The sequence below is a fragment of the Phyllobates terribilis genome, unplaced genomic scaffold (genome assembly GCF_046119375.1).
Source record: "Phyllobates terribilis strain yellow unplaced genomic scaffold, ASM4611937v1 Scaffold_1__5_contigs__length_1240528914, whole genome shotgun sequence".
Taxonomy (NCBI): domain Eukaryota; kingdom Metazoa; phylum Chordata; class Amphibia; order Anura; family Dendrobatidae; genus Phyllobates; species Phyllobates terribilis.
Window position 1 is genome coordinate 591,541,883 of NW_027362761.1, and position 21,420 is coordinate 591,563,302.

A 21,420-nucleotide genomic window follows, 5' to 3' on the forward strand; every position below is an offset into this window, starting at 1 on the left:
CCCGTCAGGAACACACCATGCTGTGCAGGAGGGCCGCGTCACTAAGACCCGCCCGACGCCCCACCCTGTCAGGAACACACCATGCTGTGCAGGAGGGCCGCGTCACTAAGACCCGCCCGACGCCCCACCCCGTCAGGAACACACCATGCTGTGCAGGAGGGCCGCGTCACTAAGACCCGCCCGACGCCCCACCCCGTCCTGCATAATGTTCTCTGCTGTCAGCGGCGCCGCGGACCGGCTGAAAAACCCCAACGGCCCGGTCCTGGTCCGCGGACCGGCGGTTGGGGACCTCTGCTCTATGCATTGTCCTTCTATCCTCCATCCATATCTCTATCCTTCATCCATTGTCCCTCTGTCCTCCTTCTATCATCCATCCATCGTGCCTCTATCCTCCACCCTTCTATCGTCCCTCTAGCCTCCATCCATCCTGCTATCATCCATCCATTGTCCCTGTCCTCCTTTTATTATCCATCCATCCTCCCTCTAGCCTCCATCCATCTTTCTATTGTCCATCCTTCATCCCTCTAGCCTCCATCCATCCTTCTATCCTCCATCCATTGTCCCTCTATCCTCCATCCATCCTTCTATCCTCCATACATTGTCCCTCTATCCTCCATCCATCCTTCTATCCATCATCCATCCTTCTATCCTTCATACATTATCCCTCTATCCTCCATCCATCCTTCTATCCTCCATCCATCGTCCCTCTATCCTCCATCCATCCTTCTATCCTCCATCCATCGTCCCTCTATCCTCCATCCATCCTTTTATCCTTCATCCATCGTGCCTCTATCCGCCATCCATCGTCCCTCTATCCTCAATCCATCGTCCCTCTATCCTCCATCCATCCTTCTATCCTCCATCCATCGTCCCTCTATCCTCCATCCATCTTTCTATCCTCCATCCATCTTCCTTCTATCCTCCATCCATCATCCCTCTAGCCTCCATCCATCTTTCTATCCTCCATACATGGTCCCACTAGCCTCCATCTGGCCTCCATCCATCATCCTTCTATACTCCATCCATCCCTCTATCCTCCATCCATTGTAACTCTATCCTCCATCCATCATCTTTCTATCCTCCATCCATCCTTCTATCCTCCATCCATCATCCTTCTATCCTCCATCCATCTGTTGATCACAAGGTGTGTAAAATCTGACTTTCCCGCAACTTAAATAATGTCCTATCCCTTTTATAAGCCTATATATCTCCGTTAAATGTTACATGCATAAATGATAGTGATGGGTAGCTCCTGAACGAGCCGGCTCTTTATAGTGAATCATATGAGTCGGCTCCTGGCAGGGAGCCAATTGAAATTTAAACGGCTCTTTGCCAGTTCACGTTCCACAGTCAGTCCCCTCTGGCCCCGCCCCTCCCGGCCACTCCCCCTCTGGCCCCGCCCCTCCCGGCCCCTCCCTCCCGGCAGTAGTCACTCTGATCTTATCCAGGAGACTGAGAATGCCTGCTCCTCCTGCTGCCGCACATAGCACTGACTCACAGCCCCGCCCCCCTCCAATCTGTGACAAGCAAGCAGCAGGCAGGCAGTCAGGCACTTTATTAAAGGAACACTGACATCTGGATTTAGCCTGATTATAGTTATTTACCGCCAGCTTGTAAATCCTCGCTGAGCGAGGGAGAAACAGCGGGTGTAAATGTGCGTCCCTTGTTCTCTCTCATTGACTTGAATGGAAGAGAACAAATGATCCAGCGATGCATATGGGCAGGGCAGATAAGGATCTCCTCTGCAGACATACCATCGCTGGATGGAGCATCACTGGATCGCAGGCTCGGGTGCTGCATGGTCCATGCGGTCAGTCAGCGAGCGCTGCCCGACAACATGGTCGCATCTTGTGTGTCTTTTGCTGAATAGGGCTCCGGCACAGGACAACTTCCATGGAAACCCATGTAAACAGTTACATAGGTTTTTATGGAATACCAGCAGGATTGAAGCAGAATTTTTAAAATAAGTATATGGAGAATATACCTATTTTAAAAAGTTCTCTTCAATTAATGGCACTAATGCCCATGTGATCCAACCCCTTTAATGACATTATATTAGTGATGGCAAAAGACATTGGTCTTTGATGGGACACCAAAAAAACAGTCTTTTCCAAAACAGATAATAACAGAAGAAATAAATTGAATCAGTCCATCCAAGCTATGGCACTTAGTTTATCTATCCAATGGGCCCTAAAGACAATTTTAGGCGGCCTTCACACTTTGTGGATTTGCAGCGGAGTTTCCATGCAGATCATCAGCGTGGAAATTCCATGGCATTTACAGAAGCCAACAGTGGCAATGGTCTTTACCCAAAACACATTCTCACTTCGTGGAAAAATTCAGAATCTGACATGAGGTGTGAAATTGGCTTCAGCAGCAGCATGTGAATATGTGCCGAATATCCGATATGCGAAATTCATTGCAGTCAATGGACGGGTGAATTCCGCAGCAAATTCCTTATCTAAATCCACCTGGATGCAGATGCCACATTTGACACTGCAGTTTTGCTGCAGACTGTTTGCAGCAGACAGCCCACAGCGAACTCGCCAAGTGTGAAGGTAGCTTTAAAATGTGCCACTGATAATTAGTATCTTGTTGGTATTTTGCATGTTCATTTTGTGTTTGTTAAAGTTTTTACAGCAAATAATATAAAATCTGGTTATTCTGGAAACTATTCTGTTTTATGTCATAAATTGGCACATGTGTAGATTTTTACTAATAGGTATACAATCATGGGTTAAAACATACCAGAATTTGGCTTCAAATTTAAAGCCAAAGGTAATAGGAAATGAAGAGCCATTTTGGGAGCCAAAAGAGCCGGCTCACCAAAAAATCGCATTTTACCCATCACTAATAAATGAAAACTTCTACATCTTTCTAATAGTCTTTATGTTTCAATTTCTCCCCATTTTAGAGATTTGCACTTGCTGTCAGTGAATCACAACACTCTGGTTTGCATTCAGTCTAGACCAGGGGTCTCAAACACGTGGCCCGCGGGCTGCATGCGGCCCCTCCAGCTGCTTCTTGCGGCCCGCAGGCACAGACCCTGTAACGATCGCGGCTCTCTCCAGCAGCCGCCGACATCAGCGCTGTAGTGCAGTGTATTGCCGCGCAGAGACCGGCTCTCTGCACAGCAATACCAGTGTCAGCCTATCAGAGGCCAGCAGCTGACGTCTGTGTCCCAGCCAGGGCCGGCGTCAGCACCCGGCGCACCCGGGCAAATGCCGGGGCCCTGAGCAGGCAGAGGGGCCCACTGGCGGTCGCGCACCCCGCTGGGCTATGGGCGGAGGAGAGCGGTGTCAGCGCCCGCCCTTCTCCGCCGCTTGCTCAGGGCCCCGGCAGCCCGATACTTACCTCTCCCCGTGCCTCCGCAGATCAGCTGTCTTCCTGCTCTGCGCTCCCTGTGACGTCTCAGGTCAGAGGGCGCGGTGACGTCTTTACACCGCGCCCTCCCCTGAGCCGTCACAGGGAGCGCTGAGCGGGAAGATACCGACAACGCTGGAGTTCGGAGCCGAGCAGCGAGCGGCGGGCAGCAGGCAGCGGGCAGCAGGTAGCAGGTAGCAGGTGAGGAGAAGGGAGGTGAGTATTTGATTTTTTTTTTTTTAATGTATGGAGGCATGGGGCAGTATAAAGAGGGGAGGGGGGGCATCCTGCATGGGGCATTATAAAGAGGGGAGGGGGGGCATCCTGCATGGGGCATTATAAAGAGGAGGGGTGACAGCCTGCATGGCGCATTATAAAGAGGGGGGGATTCCTGCTTGGGGCATTATAATGAGGAGGGGTGACAGCCTGCATGGGGCATTATAAGGTGGGGACCAGCCTGCATGGGGCATTATAAGGTGGGGAACAGCCTGCACGGGGCATTATAAAGAGAGGGGGGGCATCCTGCATGGGGCATTATAAAGAGGAGGGGTGACAGCCTGCATGGGGCAGTATAAAGAGGAGGGGTGACAGCCTGCATGGGGCATTATAAGGTGGGGAACAGCCTGCATGGGGCATTATAAAGAGGGGGGGATTCCTGCTTGGGGCATTATAATGAGGAGGGGTGACAGCCTGCATGGGGCATTATAAGGTGGGGACAAGCCTGCATGGGGCATTATAAGGTGGGGAACAGCCTGCACGGGGCATTATAAAGAGAGGGGGGGACATCCTGCATGGGGCATTATAAAGAGGAGGGGTGACAGCCTGCATGGGGCAGTATAAAGAGGAGGGGTGACAGCCTGCATGGGGCAGTATAAAGAGGAGGGGTGACAGCCTGCATGGGGCAGTATAAAGAGGAGGGGTGACAGCCTGAATGGGGCATTATAAAGAGGAGGGGTGACAGCCTGCATGGGGCAGTATAAAGAGGAGGGGTGACAGCCTGCATGGGGCATTATAAGGTGGGGAACAGCCTGCATGGGGCATTATAAAGAGGGGGGGATTCCTGCTTGGGGCATTATAATGAGGAGGGGTGACAGCCTGCATGGGGCATTATAAGGTGGGGACCAGCCTGCATGGGGCATTATAAGGTGGGGAACAGCCTGCACGGGGCATTATAAAGAGAGGGGGGGACATCCTGCATGGGGCATTATAAAGAGGAGGGGTGACAGCCTGCATGGGGCAGTATAAAGAGGAGGGGTGACAGCCTGCATGGGGCAGTATAAAGAGGAGGGGTGACAGCCTGCATGGGGCATTATAAAGAGGAGGGGTGACAGCCTGCATGGGGCAGTATAAAGAGGAGGGGTGACAGCCTGCATGGGGCATTATAAAGAGGAGGGGTGACAGCCTGCATGGGGCAGTATAAAGAGGAGGGGTGACAGCCTGCATGGGGCATTATAAGGTGGGGAACAGCCTGCATGGGGCATTATAAAGAGGGGGGGATTCCTGCTTGGGGCATTATAATGAGGAGGGGTGACAGCCTGCATGGGGCATTATAAGGTGGGGACCAGCCTGCATGGGGCAGTATAAGGTGGGGAACAGCCTGCACGGGGCATTATAAAGAGAGGGGGGGACATCCTGCATGGGGCATTATAAAGAGAGGGGGGGACATCCTGCATGGAGCATTAAAAGGGGGGGCCTGTATGGGGCATTATGTGGGGGGGAACAGCCTGCATGGAGCATTATAAGGGGGGGGCAGCCTGTATGGGGCATTATGTGGGGGGTAACAGCCTGCATGGAGTATTAAAAGGGAGGGGCCTGTATGGGGCATTATGTGGGGGGTAACAGCCTGCATGGAGCATTATAAGGGGGGGACAGCCTGTATGGGGCATTATGTGGGGGGTAACAGCCTGCATGCAGCATTATATGGGGACCGGTATCCTGTATGGAGCGTTATATGGGGGCCAGTATCCTGTATGGAGCATTATATGGGGGCCAGTATTCTGTATGGAGCCTTATATGGGGGCCAGTATTCCGTATGGAGCCTTATATGGAAGCCAGTATTCCGTATGGAGCCTTATATGGGGGCCAGTATTCCATATGGGGGCCAGTATTCCGTATGGAGCCTTATATGGGGGCCAGTATTCCGTATGGAGCCTTATATGGGGGCCAGTATTCCTTATGGAGCCTTATATGGGGGCCAGTATTCCATATGGAGCCTTATATGGGGGCCAGTATTCCATATGGAGCCTTATATGGGGGTCAGTATTCCGCATGGAGCCTTATATGGGGGTCAGTATTCCGCATGGAGCCTTATATGGGGGTCAGTATTCCGCATGGAGCCTTATATGGGGGTCAGTATTCCGCATGGAGCCTTATATGGGGGTCAGTATTCCGCATGGAGCCTTATATGGGGGTCAGTATTCCGTATGGGGCCTTATATGGGGGCCAGTATTCCGTATGGGGTCTTATATGGGGGCCAGTATTCCGTATGGGGTCTTATATGGGGCCAGTATTCCGTATGGGGTCTTATATGGGGGCCAGTATTCCGTATGGGGTCTTATATGGGGGCCAGTATTCCGTATGGGGTCTTATATGGGGGCCAGTATTCCGTATGGGGCCTTATATGGGGGCCAGTATTCCGTATGGGGTCTTATATGGGGGCCAGTATTCCGTATGGGGTCTTATATGGGGGCAAGTATTCCGTATGGGGCCTTATATGGGGGCCAGTATTCCGTATGGGGCCTTATATGGGGGCCAGTATTCCGTATGGGCGTTATATGGGGACCAGTATTCCGTATGGAGCGTTATATGGGGGCCAGTATTCCGTATGGGGTCTTATATGGGGGCCAGTATTCCGTATGGGGCCTTATATGGGGGCAAGTATTCCGTATGGGGCCTTATATGGGGGCCAGTATTCCGTATGGGCGTTATATGGGGGCCAGTATTCCGTATGGAGCCTTATATGGGGGCCAGTATTCCGTATGGAGCCTTATATGGGGGCCAGTATTCTGTGTGGAGCGATTCACCGGTTTCTGAGCTATTGTGGAATTTACAATAGATATCACTCATGAAGTGAAATCTTTGACCTTGTACTATATATATATATATATTTCTCCGCCGTATCTCTGCATCATGAATCGTGGTATGTGTTAAAGGGGCCCACTGAGACTCTTTCGCCCGGGGCCCAGAAAAACCTGGAGCCGGCCCTGGTCCCAGCGCAGCAGCGTATGACGTCACTGACACGCGCAGATGTCAGCTTCTAGCCTCTGATAGGCCGGCGGCTGCCACTGGTATTGCTGTGCGGAGAGCCGGTCTCTGCGCGGCAATACACTGCACTACAGCGCTGATGTCGGCGGCTGCTGGAGAGAGCCGCGATCGTTACAGGGTCTGTGCCTGCGGGCCACAGGTGCAGAAAGGACGCCGAGGGAATGGAGGACAGGTGAGAATCTTTTTTTTTTTCTCTGTCATGTGAAATACAGCACAGGGGACCTGTGCTCAGTATGGGGGAGGGGGCACTGTGCGCAGTATGGGGGGACGGAGACCCTGAGCACTGTATGGGGAGACGGGGACCCTGAGCGCTGTATGGGGGGACGGGGACCCTGTGCGCAGTATGGGGGGACAGGGACCCTGAGCGCAGTATGGGGGGATGGGGACCCTGTGCCCAGTATTGGGAGGACGGGGACCCTGTGCGCAGTATTGGGGGGGGCCCTGTGTGCAGTATTTGGGGGGGGGGCCCTGTGCGCAGTATTGGGGGGGACCTGGATGGGGGACATGTCTGAAACATGGGGACCTGGATGGGGGACATGTTTGCAAGACGGGGACCTGGATGGGGGACCATGTCTGCAATATGGGGGACCTGGATGGGAGACCATGTCTGCAATATGGGGGACCTGGATGGGAGACCATGTCTGCAATATGGGGGACCATGTCTGCAATATGGGGGACCATGTCTGCAATATGGGGAACCTGGATGGGGGACTATGTCTGCAATATGGGGGACCTGGATGGGAGACCATGTCTGCAATATGGGGGACCTGGATGGGAGACCATGTCTGCAATATGGGGGACCTGGATGGGAGACCATGTCTGCAATATGGGGGACCATGTCTGCAATATGGGGACCATGTCTGCAATATGGGGGACCTGGATGGGAGACCATGTCTGCAATATGGGGGACCATGTCTGCAATATGGGGACCATGTCTGCAATATGGGGAACCTGGATGGGAGACTATGTCTGCAATATGGGGGACCAGGATGGGAGACCATGTCTGCAATATGGGGGACCTGGAGGGGAGACCATGTCTGCAATATGGGGACCATGTCTGCAATATGAAGGACCTGGATGGGAGACCATGTCTGCAAGATGAGGACCAGTTCAAAAGGTGTATAGAAAATAAAATGGTATTACTAAAAATGTCACTTTGTCATGCAAATAATGCGGCCCCCCAAATTAAATGTTTTTCCGTGTGCGGCCCATATGCCCAGCTGAGTTTGAGACCCCTGGTCTAGACAATGCTTTGTGATCAACACACATCAGCAGCAGCTGCGCAAATCTCTGCTGGTTTGTTACAATGTATCAGTTTGGAGTCTGGGATGTTTACCTCATTGTCTACACTGGATACAATGTATTCACTTCTCAGCTAAGAGAAGGACCAGATATGTACAGCGTTACTGCTTTTGAATGGAAACAAAACTGTCAAAAATGTGCAGAAATTTCCATTTACAAAGAGATTAAGCTTTATTTTTATAAAAATAGAAAGCTAATGTCACTCCTCGGCAGAGTCCATGCAGGCTGCACACTGGTCACATTGACACGATTCGTGCCCATTAGTAATGGATGTGTTGTTGTTGTGGCCAAAGGAAGTTCTTAGTGTCAGGGTCTCATCCTCTGTTTTGCAGGTGACTCCTCAGAAGAGATCGACCTGTCTGTGGTATATCAAGCCTCCGCTAATGGCGATGTCAACACACTGACGGCAATCATCCGCGAAGACCCTTCAATCCTCGAATACTGCGACAATGAAGGTACGTGAGCTGGGAATCATGATGGGGAGATGGGTGAGGAGGGGAACTGTCGCCCATCGGTCTCTCCGGATACATCGGGCCTCGTGTATCAAAAATGTCTCAGAGAACAGCGGTCTTTTATTTTCTCATAGCAACTTGCGTTTTACTGCGCTTTCTCACGTGCGTTTTTATCCTGTTTTTCCAGCTGCGGTTTTTTATCTCTTTTTTTGGTGTCATGTTTTAAATAAAGCCGCTTTGTTTGGGAAACTTCCTGCTACTCAGCTGAGATAAAACTTAAGGCTAAGTTCCCACAATAGGTATTTGTTAAGTTTTTCTGCTATGAATTTTCATGTGCGAGGGCTTGTGTTTTTTTTGCGGGTCATGTTGCACTTTTGAATGACACCATTCAATTTACAATATATTGTACAGAAAAACATGAAAAAATCCAAACGGGGTGAAATAAAAAAAAAAAAAAAAAAAATTGTACGATTACAGTGATACTAAATGTGTATAGTTTATTTTTTGTATTTTAGTGGTTAAAAAAAAGAATTCAGTTTTGTAAAGAAAGAAAAATATTTGATTTGTGTCGTCATTTTCTGAGACTGATAACTTTATAATTTGTGCGAGGGCTTGGGGTTTTTTTTTTTTTGACAATCCAATCTGTCATTTTTATTGGCACCATTTTAGGCTACATCAGACATTTTGATCACTTTCTATTGCATTTTTGAAACAAGGTGAGGTGACAAAAAAGGCAATTTATGTCTTAACACCATTTACTATTTGGGAGTAAACAGATTCTGTTACCAATGAGTGACAGAATGGACGTCACACTAGTGCCACGCTACTTAAACTCTATTATAATGCAGTGATAGTTCAACTGTATAAACGGCAAAGATCAGAACTAGCTCCAGTTGTTGCTATTAAAGGCGGGTGTTCCTTGTGTACAGGGATCCATGATAAGATTCTGTCTGCAGCCACCACTAGAGGGAGCTCCCTGTATACAGAGATACATGATAAGATTCTGTCTGCAGCCACCACTAGGGGGAGCTCCCTGTATACAGAGATACATGATAAGATTCTGTCTGCAGACACCACTAGGGGGAGCTCCTGTATACAGAGATACATGATAAGATTCTGTCTGCGGACACCACTAGGGGGAGCTTCCTGTATACAGAGATACATCAGAAGATTCTGTCTGCAGACACCACTAGGGGGAGCTCCTGTATACAGAGATACATGATAAGATTCTGTCTGCAGACACCACTAGGGGGAGCTCCCTGTATACAGAGAAACATCAGAAGATTCTGTCTGCAGCCACCACTAGGGGGAGCTCCCTGTATACAGAGATACATGATAAGATTCTTTTTGCAGTCACCACTAGGGGGAGCTTCCTGCATTTGGAAGGGCAGATCACTCCAATGAAGACAATATAACACCAGACAATCCATTGATCCATTTCTGATAAGATTTGTGTTTTAACTCCTCAACACTCATGATTTCTGATTGCTGTCAGTGAATAGAAGCATTCGGTGTAATGTACAGTATATTCAGTATGTTTGCCCATTGCAAAAAATGTCCAAAATAAACGTTGTATTCCACTGGTTCCTTAAACACTCTGTGCTGCTATCTCCCCAGGTTGCACACCTTTGATGCACGCTGTGTCCGGGCGCCAGGTTGACACAGTGAAGCTACTGCTGAAAATGGGGGCCAATATCAATACACAAGATGCCTGCGGAAGAACGAGCCTGTCCTTAGCAACGTATCTGGTAGGAGAACATGGAAATAATGAGTGACACTATAGTATATGTCTGGAGCGTGTGGCGGGGGCGACCTCCGGACCCCCACAATGGAGCGGGAGACCCTTGTCCCTTACAATATAGGGCCAGAATAATGGGGTCTCCTGGAGACGGAGGATCTCCTGTTCTCACTGTGGAGGACTCGACACATCTGTGAATTGCAGAGAGCTCTCTGAGAACAGTGTAGTGCTTCACTTCTCCTGCGGGGGCACTGTAGGGGAATTGATCGAGGTGAGTTCCAGGAGAATCTGAAGAAAAAGGGGGTCGTCCAAAGCAGAGAACAAGGAACACTAAGGTGGTCCGAAAAAAAAAACTTTTAAAATTCATAATTGGCATTTTTCCTTTATTGAGTTTTCTACACTGGACATCCCCTTTAAGCCAGGATGCAGGTGTACGACGCACCAAGATTGGCGCCCGTCTTGCTGAGTTCATGGCTTCCTCTTGCAGGGATGGCTCGAGGGCTGCATGAGTTTGCTCAGGAACGGAGCCAAACAGAACATCCCCGATAAAAATGGCAGACTTCCTCTTCACGCTGCCACTGCGGAGGCGGACGTCAGGCAAGTCGCTGGTGATGAACGCGGAGATGTATCCGGCTACACAACGACCCCCTTCTGTCACAGCACCGAGCTACAGCACGTACTACTGCCCTGAAGCCCCGTACCCACTATCACACGGCCCTGGGGCCACCAACATCTACGGATATGGCCGTCTGCACACCATATATAGTGTCACCTTGGCCAACACATCCCAGCATGTATAAGAAGGGGACGAGGAGAGACCCCCACCCTTAAAAGGAGAGCACCCCCATGAACAATGGACCCCTGTACAAAAACAGACCCCAGTCCATACCCCCTATATTGACCCCAGTCCAAACTCCCTATATACAGACCCAAGATTAGACCCCCTATATACAGCAGACCACAGACCAGACCCCCTATATACAGACCCAAGATTAGACCCCCTATATACAGCAGACCACAGACTAGACCCCCTATATACAGACCCCAGACCCGACTCCTTATTGACAGACCCCAGACCAGACCCCCTATATACAGACCCCGGACCACACCTCCTGTATACAAACCCCAGACCAGACTCCCTATATACAGACCCCCTATATACAGACCCCAGACCACACCTCCTATATACAGACCCCAGACCAGACTCCCTATATGCTGACACCAGACCAGACTCCCTGAATACAGATCCCAGACAAGACCCCCTATATAAAGACCTCAGCCCAGACGCCCTATATACAGACCCCATACCGGACTCCTTATAGACAGACCCTAGACCGAACTCCCTATATATAGACCCCAGACCACACTCCCTATATGCCGACCCCAGACCATACTCCCTATATACAGACCCAAGACCACACTCCCTATATACAGACCCAAGACCACACTCCCTATATGCAGACCCAAGACCACACTTCCTATATATAGACCCCAAAACCAGACTCCTTATATACAGACCCCAGACCAGACCCCCTATATACAGCCCCCAGACCGTCCATGAATTCAGATACCAGACCTCTCTTTTCTGGAGTGCCCACACTGGACCGTGTCTCCTGACATTTTCAGTCACCCTCTAACAGATGGTAGCGAGCGTCTCCCCCGACTGCAGCAGGTGTGATGATGGCGGCCCGTTCTGGGGGGTAAACGGTCACTGAATGTTTTTGTCTCTTTTTCCTACAGACTTTTGTCTGTTCTTCTGCAGCAGTCAACGCTGAGTGAGATCAACCACCAGGACAACGAGGTGCGTGGCAGTTCCCGGGGCATGTACTAGTGGCTTGTACGCTTAGCGTGTGATGTGGTCACCATGTGGCACCATCTATGGAGATTTTAGGAATTTTCAAAATCAACACGCTGAATTTTTGCCTTGATCATTGTCATGACCACAAAATGATCGACCACATGGGATTGAGGCCTTCATCCTGCACTGTGCCGTGTGTATTTCTGCTTCATGCCACCAATGTACAGAGTGGGAGGAGCGACTGTCAGCAGTGGTTGTCAGCAGTGGTTGTCAGCACTGACATAGACCTCCCAGCACAACAGTCACTAAGATGCTTCACGCCTTAGATGCCACAGTCAAAAATATCTGCTGCATCTAACTGGTTTGACAGAGGGGAGAGTCTCTCTGTGCCACCCATCAGCGCCTGTGCAGTCCGATCCCGGGGTGCTGATGACCTTCCATGGCAGATGGGAAGAGATAATGGCGGCTTCTGATTTTATTGGGACAGCGACTTCTGAAAAAGTGTTGACAAGAGCAGTTATAGTTTTAAAATGTGATTGTTTCTCATGGTTTGTTACAATGTATCAGTGTATGGAAAATGCACCAACCTGTCCATACTGCTAATTTGGTTGTGGCTGGACCTGGTGGTGTAGCACGGCTTGTCTGCATCCAGGGCAAGGCAAGTATTTTGCACACCCTAACCTGTAGGCTGTTAGAAATAAAATAGAAAAAATAAAGTTATAATTTTTTTTATTTTTCTTTTTTATTACATTTTTGTGTTTTTTTTCCTGTAACTATTCCCAGATTTAACCTTACTCCTATTCCTAACTCTATTCCTAGCCTTAACCTTAGTCCTATCCCTAACCCTTCTCCTAGCCTTAACCCTAGTCCTATCCCTAACCCTACTCCTAGCCTTAACCTTAGTTCTATCCCTAACCTTACTCCTAGCCGTAACCAAGTCCTATCCATAACCCTAGTCATAGCCTTAACCCTAGATCTATTCCTAACTCTAGTCCTAGCCTTAACTCTAGTCCTATCCCTAACCATAGTCCTAGCCTTAACCTTAGTTCTATCCCTACCCTCAGTCCTATCCCTAACTCTAGCCCTAGCCTTAACCCTAGTCCTATCCCTAACCCTAGTCCTAGCCTTAACCTTAGTCCTATCCCTAACCCTACTCCTAGCCTTAACCCTAGTCCTATCTATAACCCTAGTCCTATCTATAACCCTAGTCCTAGCCTTAACCTTAGTTCTACCTCTACCCTCAGTCCTATCCCTAACTTTAGCCCTAGCCTTAACCCTAGTCCTATCCCTAACCCTAATCCTATCCCTAACCCTAGTCCTAGCCTTAACCCCAGTCCTATTGACGCGCCCCCAGGGCCGTGGGGTACTCGGTGCCGGGCCGGTATATGCAGGGGGTGATATCACAGTGGTGGTGACCCAGTCCGTGACCCAGGGTGGTCAATAAAAAGGGGGAATTTCTATTTATAGGGGATTTATAGAGTTCGTGATGCCACCTGTGGTTTCTGGTAATTTGTACCAGCGCTTCAGCAGACCTCTGAGGTAGTTGATAGGCAGCTAGGATGGAATAGCTCCCCACAGGTGGAGCGGGCCTCAGGGCAGTGTAGAGTTTGGTGGTAAGTGGTGATGCTGGGGCTTGTAGTGCAGAGGGAGAGATGGCACAGCTGAAATAATTGATGGAGGCAGTGCAGTGCAGTCATCCGAGTTTTTACTCACAGTTCTTATGCAAGTTCCACAGGTGCACTGTGCGGGTGTCAGCCTCCCACGTCGCGCTGCGTTCACCAGACCGGGGGTTCAGCTCTTCCTCAGATTGATCAGGAGCGCTTGACGGAACCCCGCTTTCTTATGTTCCTTTCCTTGACCGACTTCACGCTGGGTCTTCTCCCTCCTGCCCTGCGCTTCCCCACTCACAGTCCCGCTCGGGTGCTCTGAAGTCCCTCTGGGCGACCTGGAGTTCCCGGACCTACTTGACCCTCACGGTGACTAGGATGAGGCTGTGGCAACTGCACTATAAAAGTCAGAAGCCTCTGGTTTTTCCAGCCGAGACCTGGAGTAACACGGCTGGTCCAGGGGCCGGTCCCCTTCTTGCGGCCTGATCCCTCTGACACCTGGCAGATTCGGGGTGTACGGGTGCCGTCCTGCACTCGCCGTACCCCCTGGGATCCCTTCAGTAGAACGGAGCCTTCCTCCTCTGCTCCCCTCCTGGGCCTCTATCACTAGGCCCCACTTGTGGAGCAGAGCTCCTAAAGAGACTCTGCTCCCCGACTGTCTTCACTCTCTCCTCTTACTGACTGACCTGCCACCCTAAGATGGCTTCCCTTTATATACTTCCTGTAAAAGTGCTCCCCTAAACTGCTTCCTCCACCCACATCCACTACTGGTTCCCCCTATCTTTGGTTCCCCCCACTCCAGCCAGGGACAGGGCTCAGCAGGAAACACAGTGCATCTTGCCTTTCCAGTCGGCCTGGAGTAGTGTAGTGTTGAATGCGGGTGTTGGGGTTCCGGTCAGCACTCCCTCCTTACCTGAGAGAAGGAGACACCACACCTCTGGGTGAGGTGCAGTACCTCTGTGGCGACTGAACCCTCAGGGGTGCCACACTATCTATAACCCTAGTCCTAGCCTTAACCTTAGCTCTATCCCTAACTCTAGTCCTATCCCTAACTCTAGTCCTAGCCTTAACTCTAGTCCTATCCCTAAACCTATTCCTAATGCTCACACTAGTCCCAATCCACACAACAGTCCAAGCTGCCACCCCAGTCTGAACCTTGGCCCTAGTTCGAACCTTAGGCCCAGCCCTAACACTAGTCTGCTACCTAATCCTATTTCTAACCTTAACCCTAGTCAAAACCCTAACCTTAGTCTTAGCCCTATACTTCTTAACCCATACTGATCGTTGCCTATGCAGAGTGTAGCAGTTGATGACAAACTCCTCTCCACTGCTGAGCTTTGCATAGAAATCTGTGCCACCAATCTATATATTAAAGCCTCCCCCAGCTGCTTTAATTATCTATTTTGTTAGCGGCTTCAAGAATAAACAGCAGCAGAATCTGGAGCCCGTTGCTGCTGCCCCTACCATGTTACACCACCAGGCTCCAGTGATCAAGTACTGAGATACAGTACCAGACACATCTATTAGCAAATGTACGGCAATGTGCCTAGACCACAATTCTAGAACACCAAAGATATTAAAGGGGTTGTCCGGGACTGACATATTGTCATATACTGGCTGCTACTGGAGCAGTTTTTCGAAGGGAGCACCAGGTGTCACCACATTAACCACTATACACATATGATGTAATACATGCAGAACTGACTGTGATAGTAGACTGTACTCCTTGTAGTAATCCGAATATTCTGGGTTTTTCTCTCATGTGCATGACAGGGGATGACGTCTCTGCACTGGGCGGCATTTCACAATCGGCCACAACATGTGCAGAACTTGCTGCAGAAAGGAGCCGATCCTACTCTGGTGGACAAAGACTTCAAAACAGCTCTTCACTGGGCGGTCCAGGTACAACGCGGGGGTCTATCTACCTGCTGAAGGTGCAACACTGCACACCAAAACACTGCAAATGTCTGCCAGAACAAGCACTCGCCTAATTGACCACTACATGATGTAGATCGGGCCCCATAGAAAAAAAAACAAATTGCGACCCTTATGGTGGCAAGTTGTCCCCAGCTATTGTGTCCGTATATAGTCCACCAGTTTATTCTGCAGACACAGCAGTCCCTGCGCTTCACAGGGCGGCCGCCCATTACGGAGTTGTCCCCAGTGCTGTTCTCCCATAGATAGCGGCATTTATATGGTGTATCCTCCGTATCTGCTCAGACCTGATGTCGGCATCCAAACACGCTCTATCCTCTGTGATTTCAGAGCGGAAACAGTGTGCTATGCTCCATAGTCCTGGATCATCAGCAGGGCCAGTCCACCATCAACTACGACGATGAGAATGGGAAGACCTGCATGCACATCGCTGCCGCCGCCGGGTACGGTGACATCATCTGCGAGCTGGCCAGAGTCCCAGAATGCAATCTGCAGGCCCTGGATGTGGATGACCGGTAATAATGAGCCCCCCCTGTGTGTAAATGGGGTATCATTTTCAGAGTCGGCACATGACCAGAGCTGTATATGGAGGGGGCTGGCTGACTGCTCATTTTAATAGACAAGCTTGACACCAAGGTATAGACACAGAAGGGGCTGCATCAGAGCAGAGAGTGCACCCCACCCTGAATGAGACGCTCATAGTTCCCGGCTGTAGTATGGGTTCAGAAGAGTTACTTAAAGTTTACACGCCCCAGTTCAAAATCTTCTTATATAGCAGAAGGGCTTTTGGGCAGGAAAAATGGAGCCACGATATCCTTCTCATGTGCATTTCTCATATTCTGCTGCAGAACCCCGCTGCACTGGGCAGCAGCTGCCGGAAAATCAGATTGTGTGCAGACCCTGCTGACGTTAGGAGTGGATATGAACCCCAGGGACATCAATGAGAATACGCCCCTGACCTACGCCATGTACTGTGGGCACACCGCATGCATCAAGATGCTTTCTCAGGAGAACAGGTAACGCCCGCCAAACGCCGACCATCACCCACCATCAGTAGGACATGTCCACATCTGATACTAATCACCCACGCTCATTAGTGGTAGTCATTTTGGTGAAAAGACGAGTACTAGAGAAAGACCACGCCTCAAAGTGGCCAGTTTGCTGCTGCAAAATCGGCTAATACGCCCTGTTTTCTTATCAGCTTTGATGTGTAGACTGTGGCAGAATGAGCAGAGCCATGTCATAACCATCAGGTGGGGGAGTTACCGACAACTTTATTGTACTGCTGGAGCCTGGAGGCCTAGATAAAGCAGGATAGTAACACTATACATGGGCCGCATGAAGATAACCTCTCCTCCCTTCATATCAGAGCTGGCAAACAGTGGCCACTGGGGAGAAGTAGTGAAACGCTCAGCCAGTGAGTGGCCGGTGACTTCTACTGCTGTACGGTCGCTACCACTGATATAAAAAGAATACAACGACTATCCTCTTCTTGTTCTCCGATGCCTTTAAGATCATTTTAAACATGGATCCTTTCTCATCCAATCAAAACAGGTTTAAGATTATTTCTTTCCATTTCTGACCAATCACAAGCAACATCTCATTGCCTTCTTAGTCACCGATTGGCTGGAACGCGTTTCCTAGCAACGCACCTTGTTACTCTTAGGCCTGAAGCACAAATAGTATGGGAAACATAGTAAAATGACTGATAAACAATAATGATATGTATGAGGAGGGAGGATGGGTCATGGCAGGGATGTGGCGATACAGCACTAAGGTCATACCATTGGTATGTAATGTCAGAAACTTACAAACAACGGTAAGGCCACATGGAGCTGAAACCGTTCCTGCTGCTGTTTAGCTGGAAACATTGTTTGGCCGGTGGTGCCTGCTGCATTATACAGCCAGCACCTGCCTCTAACAGCAGCGAACGGAGTTAGCAACATTTAAACAGTTCAATCTGGGGGGTTAGGTGGGTAGCGATATAATTGTAGGACACCACGTCCTATAGACGGGCCTCCTTGCAGCCATCTTGGTACTCCCATGTTGCCCAGCCAACGTGCCTATTAGGAGAGCGTTAATTTCAGTTTATACTGAAATATCAGGTGTAAATGATGTCTGGTCCAAAGGGGAAAGTAAAAAAATACATACAAAGTAATTAAAAATATTGTGCAAATAAAAGTTTAAATCACCCCGTATTTCCCCCCAAAACAACAAAAGTCCGTTCTGTTAAAATATAAAATTGAGGTAATACGGTGTTAATAAAAAAAAATTGAAAATGCCAAAATTGTCATTTTTCGGTCACCCCTAAAATATGCAATAAAAAGTGCTGAAAATGTCATATATTTTCCAAAATGGTACCGATAAAGACAACAGAAAAAAGCTCCTCACAGAAAAATAAAAAAAATGTATGGGGTGCCAGAAAAGGGAGACACAAATCAAGTTGTTGCTTTTACAATTCAACATTTTTTTAAATTAGTAAAAATATATACAGTGCAGACCAAAAGTTTGGACACACCTTCTCATTTAAAGATTTTTCTGTATTTTCATGACTATGAAAATTCTACATTCACCCTGAAGGCATCAAAACTATGAATTACCACATGTGGAATTATATACTTACCAAAAAAGTGTGAAACAACTGAAAATATGTCTTATATTCTAGGTTCTTCAAAGTAGCCACCTTTTGCTTTGATGACTGCTTTGCACACTCTTGGCATTCTCTTGATGAGATTCAAGAGGTAGTCACCGGAAATGGTTTTCACTTCACAGGTGTGCCCTGTCAGGTTTAATAAGTGGGATTTCTTGCCTTATAAATGGGGTTGGCACCATCAGTTGTGTTGTGCAGAAGTCTGGTGGATACACAGCTGATAGTCCTACTGAATAGACTGTTAGAATTTGCATTACGGCAAGAAAGAAGCAGCTAAGTAAAGAAAAACGAGTGGCCATCATTACTTTAAGAAATGAAGGTCAGTCAGTGCGAAAAATTGGGAAAACTTTGAAAGCGTCCCTAAGTGCAGTTGCAAAGACCATCAAGCGCTACAAAGAAACTGGCTAACATGAGGACCGCCCCAGCAAAGGAAGACCAAGAGTCACCTCTGCTTCTGAGGATAAGTTTATCCGAGTCACCAGCCTCAGAAATCGCAGGTTAACAGCAGCTCAGATTAGAGACCAGGTCAATGCCACGCAGAGTTCTAGCAGCAGACACATCTCTACAACAACTGTTAAGAGGAGACTTTGTGCAGCAGGCCTTCATGGTAAAATAGCTGCTAGTAAACCACTGCTAAGGACAGGCAACAAGCAGAAGAGACTTGTTTGGGCTAAACAACACAAGGAATGGACATTAGACCAGTGGAAATCTGTGCTTTGGTCTGATAAGTCCAAATTTGAGATCTTTGGTTCCAACCACCGTGTCTTTGTGCGACGCAGAGAAGGTGAACGGATGGACTCTACATGCCTGGTTTCCACCGTGAAGCATGGAGGAGGAGGTGTGATGGTGTGGGGGTGCTTTGCTGGTGACACGGTTGGGGATTTATTCAAAATTGAAGGCATACTGAACCAGCATGGCTACCACAGCATCTTGCAGCGACATGCTATTCCTTCCGGTTTGCGTTTAGTTGGACCATCATTTATTTTTCAACAGGACAATGACCCCAAACACACCTCCAGGCTGTGCAAGGGCTATTTGACCAAGAAGGAGAGTGATGGGGTGCTACGCCAGATGACCTGGCCTCCACAGTCACCAGACCTGAACCCAATCGAGATGGTTTGGGGTGAGCTGGACTGCAGAGTGAAGGCAAAAGGGCCAACAAGTGCTAAGCATCTCTGGGAACTCCTTCAAGATTGTTGGAAGACCATTTCCGGTGACTACCTCTTGAAGCTCATCAAGAGAATGCCAAGAGTGTGCAAAGCAGTCATCAAAGCAAAAGGTGGCTACTTTGAAGAACCTAGAATATAAGACATATTTTCAGTTGTTTCACACTTTTTTGTTAAGTATATAATTCCACATGTGTTAATTCATAGTTTTGATGCCTTCAGTGTGAATGCACAATTTTCATAATGTACAAAATGAGGGGTCGCTCACTGTAAATTTGGGTGCTCAGAGGTAATATAAAGTCTAATAATATGAAAGAAAACCTCGGCACATTTCATAGTCATGAAAATACAGAGAAATCTTTAAATGAGGTGTGTCCAAACTTTTGGTCCGTACTGTATAAAAAAATCTGTCCTACCAGGTCATTTTTACTGTACATTGTGAAAACTAAACTCAATGGAGGAATTGAGACTTTTTTTTTAGAAATTCGTTTTTTCAGTATATAAATAACTCGTCCCACAAAAAAAAAAAGCCATCAAAAAGGGATGCGGATGGTAAAATTAAAAAGGTTCTGGCTCTTGGGGCAAAAAAAGTGGTAAAAACTAATGTGCAAAAAAAGGAGGAAGTGGTTAAAGGCATTTTTCACCCCTTTCTTTTTTCACATATGACTCAAGTGGGCTATAAATCTACAAATAGCACATACTCACTGACCGCCCTTTGCTCCGTTATCTTGCTGCCCGGGTCCCCCACCGGTCTTCTTTCCTTCTCTGCTAGCATTGTTGGCACATGATGACCATTGCAGCCAATTACAGTTTATGCACATTTTTGGGAGGCCAGGGGCCTAACTATAGTGGGTGCAGTGGTGGCTGAAGACTAGAGGGTCAAAAAGGTCCATTTGGCTCATATGAGAAGACAATATTGAAATGAGTGATACTTGAGGCCACGTTGGAGATTTTGCATTGGTTGCCACAAGATTCAAGTAACACCACTATGCGTGATGCTCAGCCCGGGCCCATAGAGAGGTCACAAGCTGTGGTCCATCTCATATATGCTAATAGGGCATGAATGTCTTCATGTGACGCCCCTGTAACATGACATTTGTCTTCTTCTTCCTTGCAGCAGACCCGATCCCTTTCAGCCATTCACTTCGCCAGGCACAAAAGCCATGAGGAAAGAAGGACGTCTCACTGTGCTGAATCAGATATTCTCATGTAAGAAGAAGAGGGTGGACCAGAAAGCTCATCAGAAAGACAAACTCAGGTATAATGGCGAGGAGACCTCAGAGGTCGATGACATCATCACCACGTTTGACTGTATTCTGGAAACGAACTGCAAAGATCCCCAAGACGAACGCGTGACCTCTGTCAACTGCAAAAAAAGGACGATGGAGTCTCAGAAGTATCTGTTACCGGAAATCAAGCAGAACTGCAAAGGTCTTCCACCCATAAGAACGCAGAGCCTCCCACCCATCACTCTTGGAAACACTTTTTTATCGACTCTACAGGCGTCGTCGGATGCCCCGCAGGGTAACCCGTTCCATTTTGCACACAGATCTCAGAAGAGCAAGAGCGAGCATGACTTGTTTGACCACAGAATTAGTGGTCACTTCTTGCAAGACAATCCTTGGAATATAGCTGCTAACCAAATCCTGGCCCATAAAGCATGGACTTCACCTCAACCAGACAAGCTCAAGCATCGTGCACTACCCAAAAAGTCAAATCATATTGATGGTGTGCACCCTCCTCGCCTTCCTCATATGGAAAATGCACATTCAGGTAAAGTGAGTGATGAATGTCCATGGGGGTTGGCCGGTCGGCCAACGCAGTCATCACTTCTGTGCTGGGCATCCTGGGCACCTCTGGCAATTATGTCACGTGAAGCCTAGGCAGTAGGCCTCTCGTAATGTCATGATATGCGTTGTGAGCATCAAAGTCGTCCAGAATGATGGGTAGAGGATGCCAGGCTCAGAAGTGAACACTGGTATCCACAGAAGACTACTTGTCATTACCCTTAAGCCTCCTGCAAACAAGAGCTGTACAAAAGCACAGAGTCCATGCGCCTCCATACTATACATGTGTAGGAGCTGTGTCCTGCCACCTGATGCCATATTTGGTTGTTTATCTCCTTTAAATGCAATACTTCTTTCT

At 48.7% G+C, this 21,420-nt stretch overlaps 1 protein-coding gene across 3 annotated transcripts in view; it reads left to right on the top strand.

The window, feature by feature from the left end:
* Positions 1-21,420, top strand: part of ANKRD55 (ankyrin repeat domain 55) — a 108,431-nt gene that overhangs the window by 48,415 nt on the left and 38,596 nt on the right. For all 3 annotated transcript variants that reach the window (XM_073682179.1, XM_073682192.1, XM_073682187.1), the window contains exons 2-9: positions 8,262-8,384; positions 9,999-10,129; positions 10,607-10,716; positions 11,860-11,920; positions 15,298-15,426; positions 15,790-15,974; positions 16,308-16,475; positions 20,393-21,048. In XM_073682179.1, the coding sequence (XP_073538280.1) occupies positions 8,262-8,384; positions 9,999-10,129; positions 10,607-10,716; positions 11,860-11,920; positions 15,298-15,426; positions 15,790-15,974; positions 16,308-16,475; positions 20,393-21,048 (1,563 nt within the window). The remainder of the gene's footprint in view (positions 1-8,261; positions 8,385-9,998; positions 10,130-10,606; positions 10,717-11,859; positions 11,921-15,297; positions 15,427-15,789; positions 15,975-16,307; positions 16,476-20,392; positions 21,049-21,420) is intronic.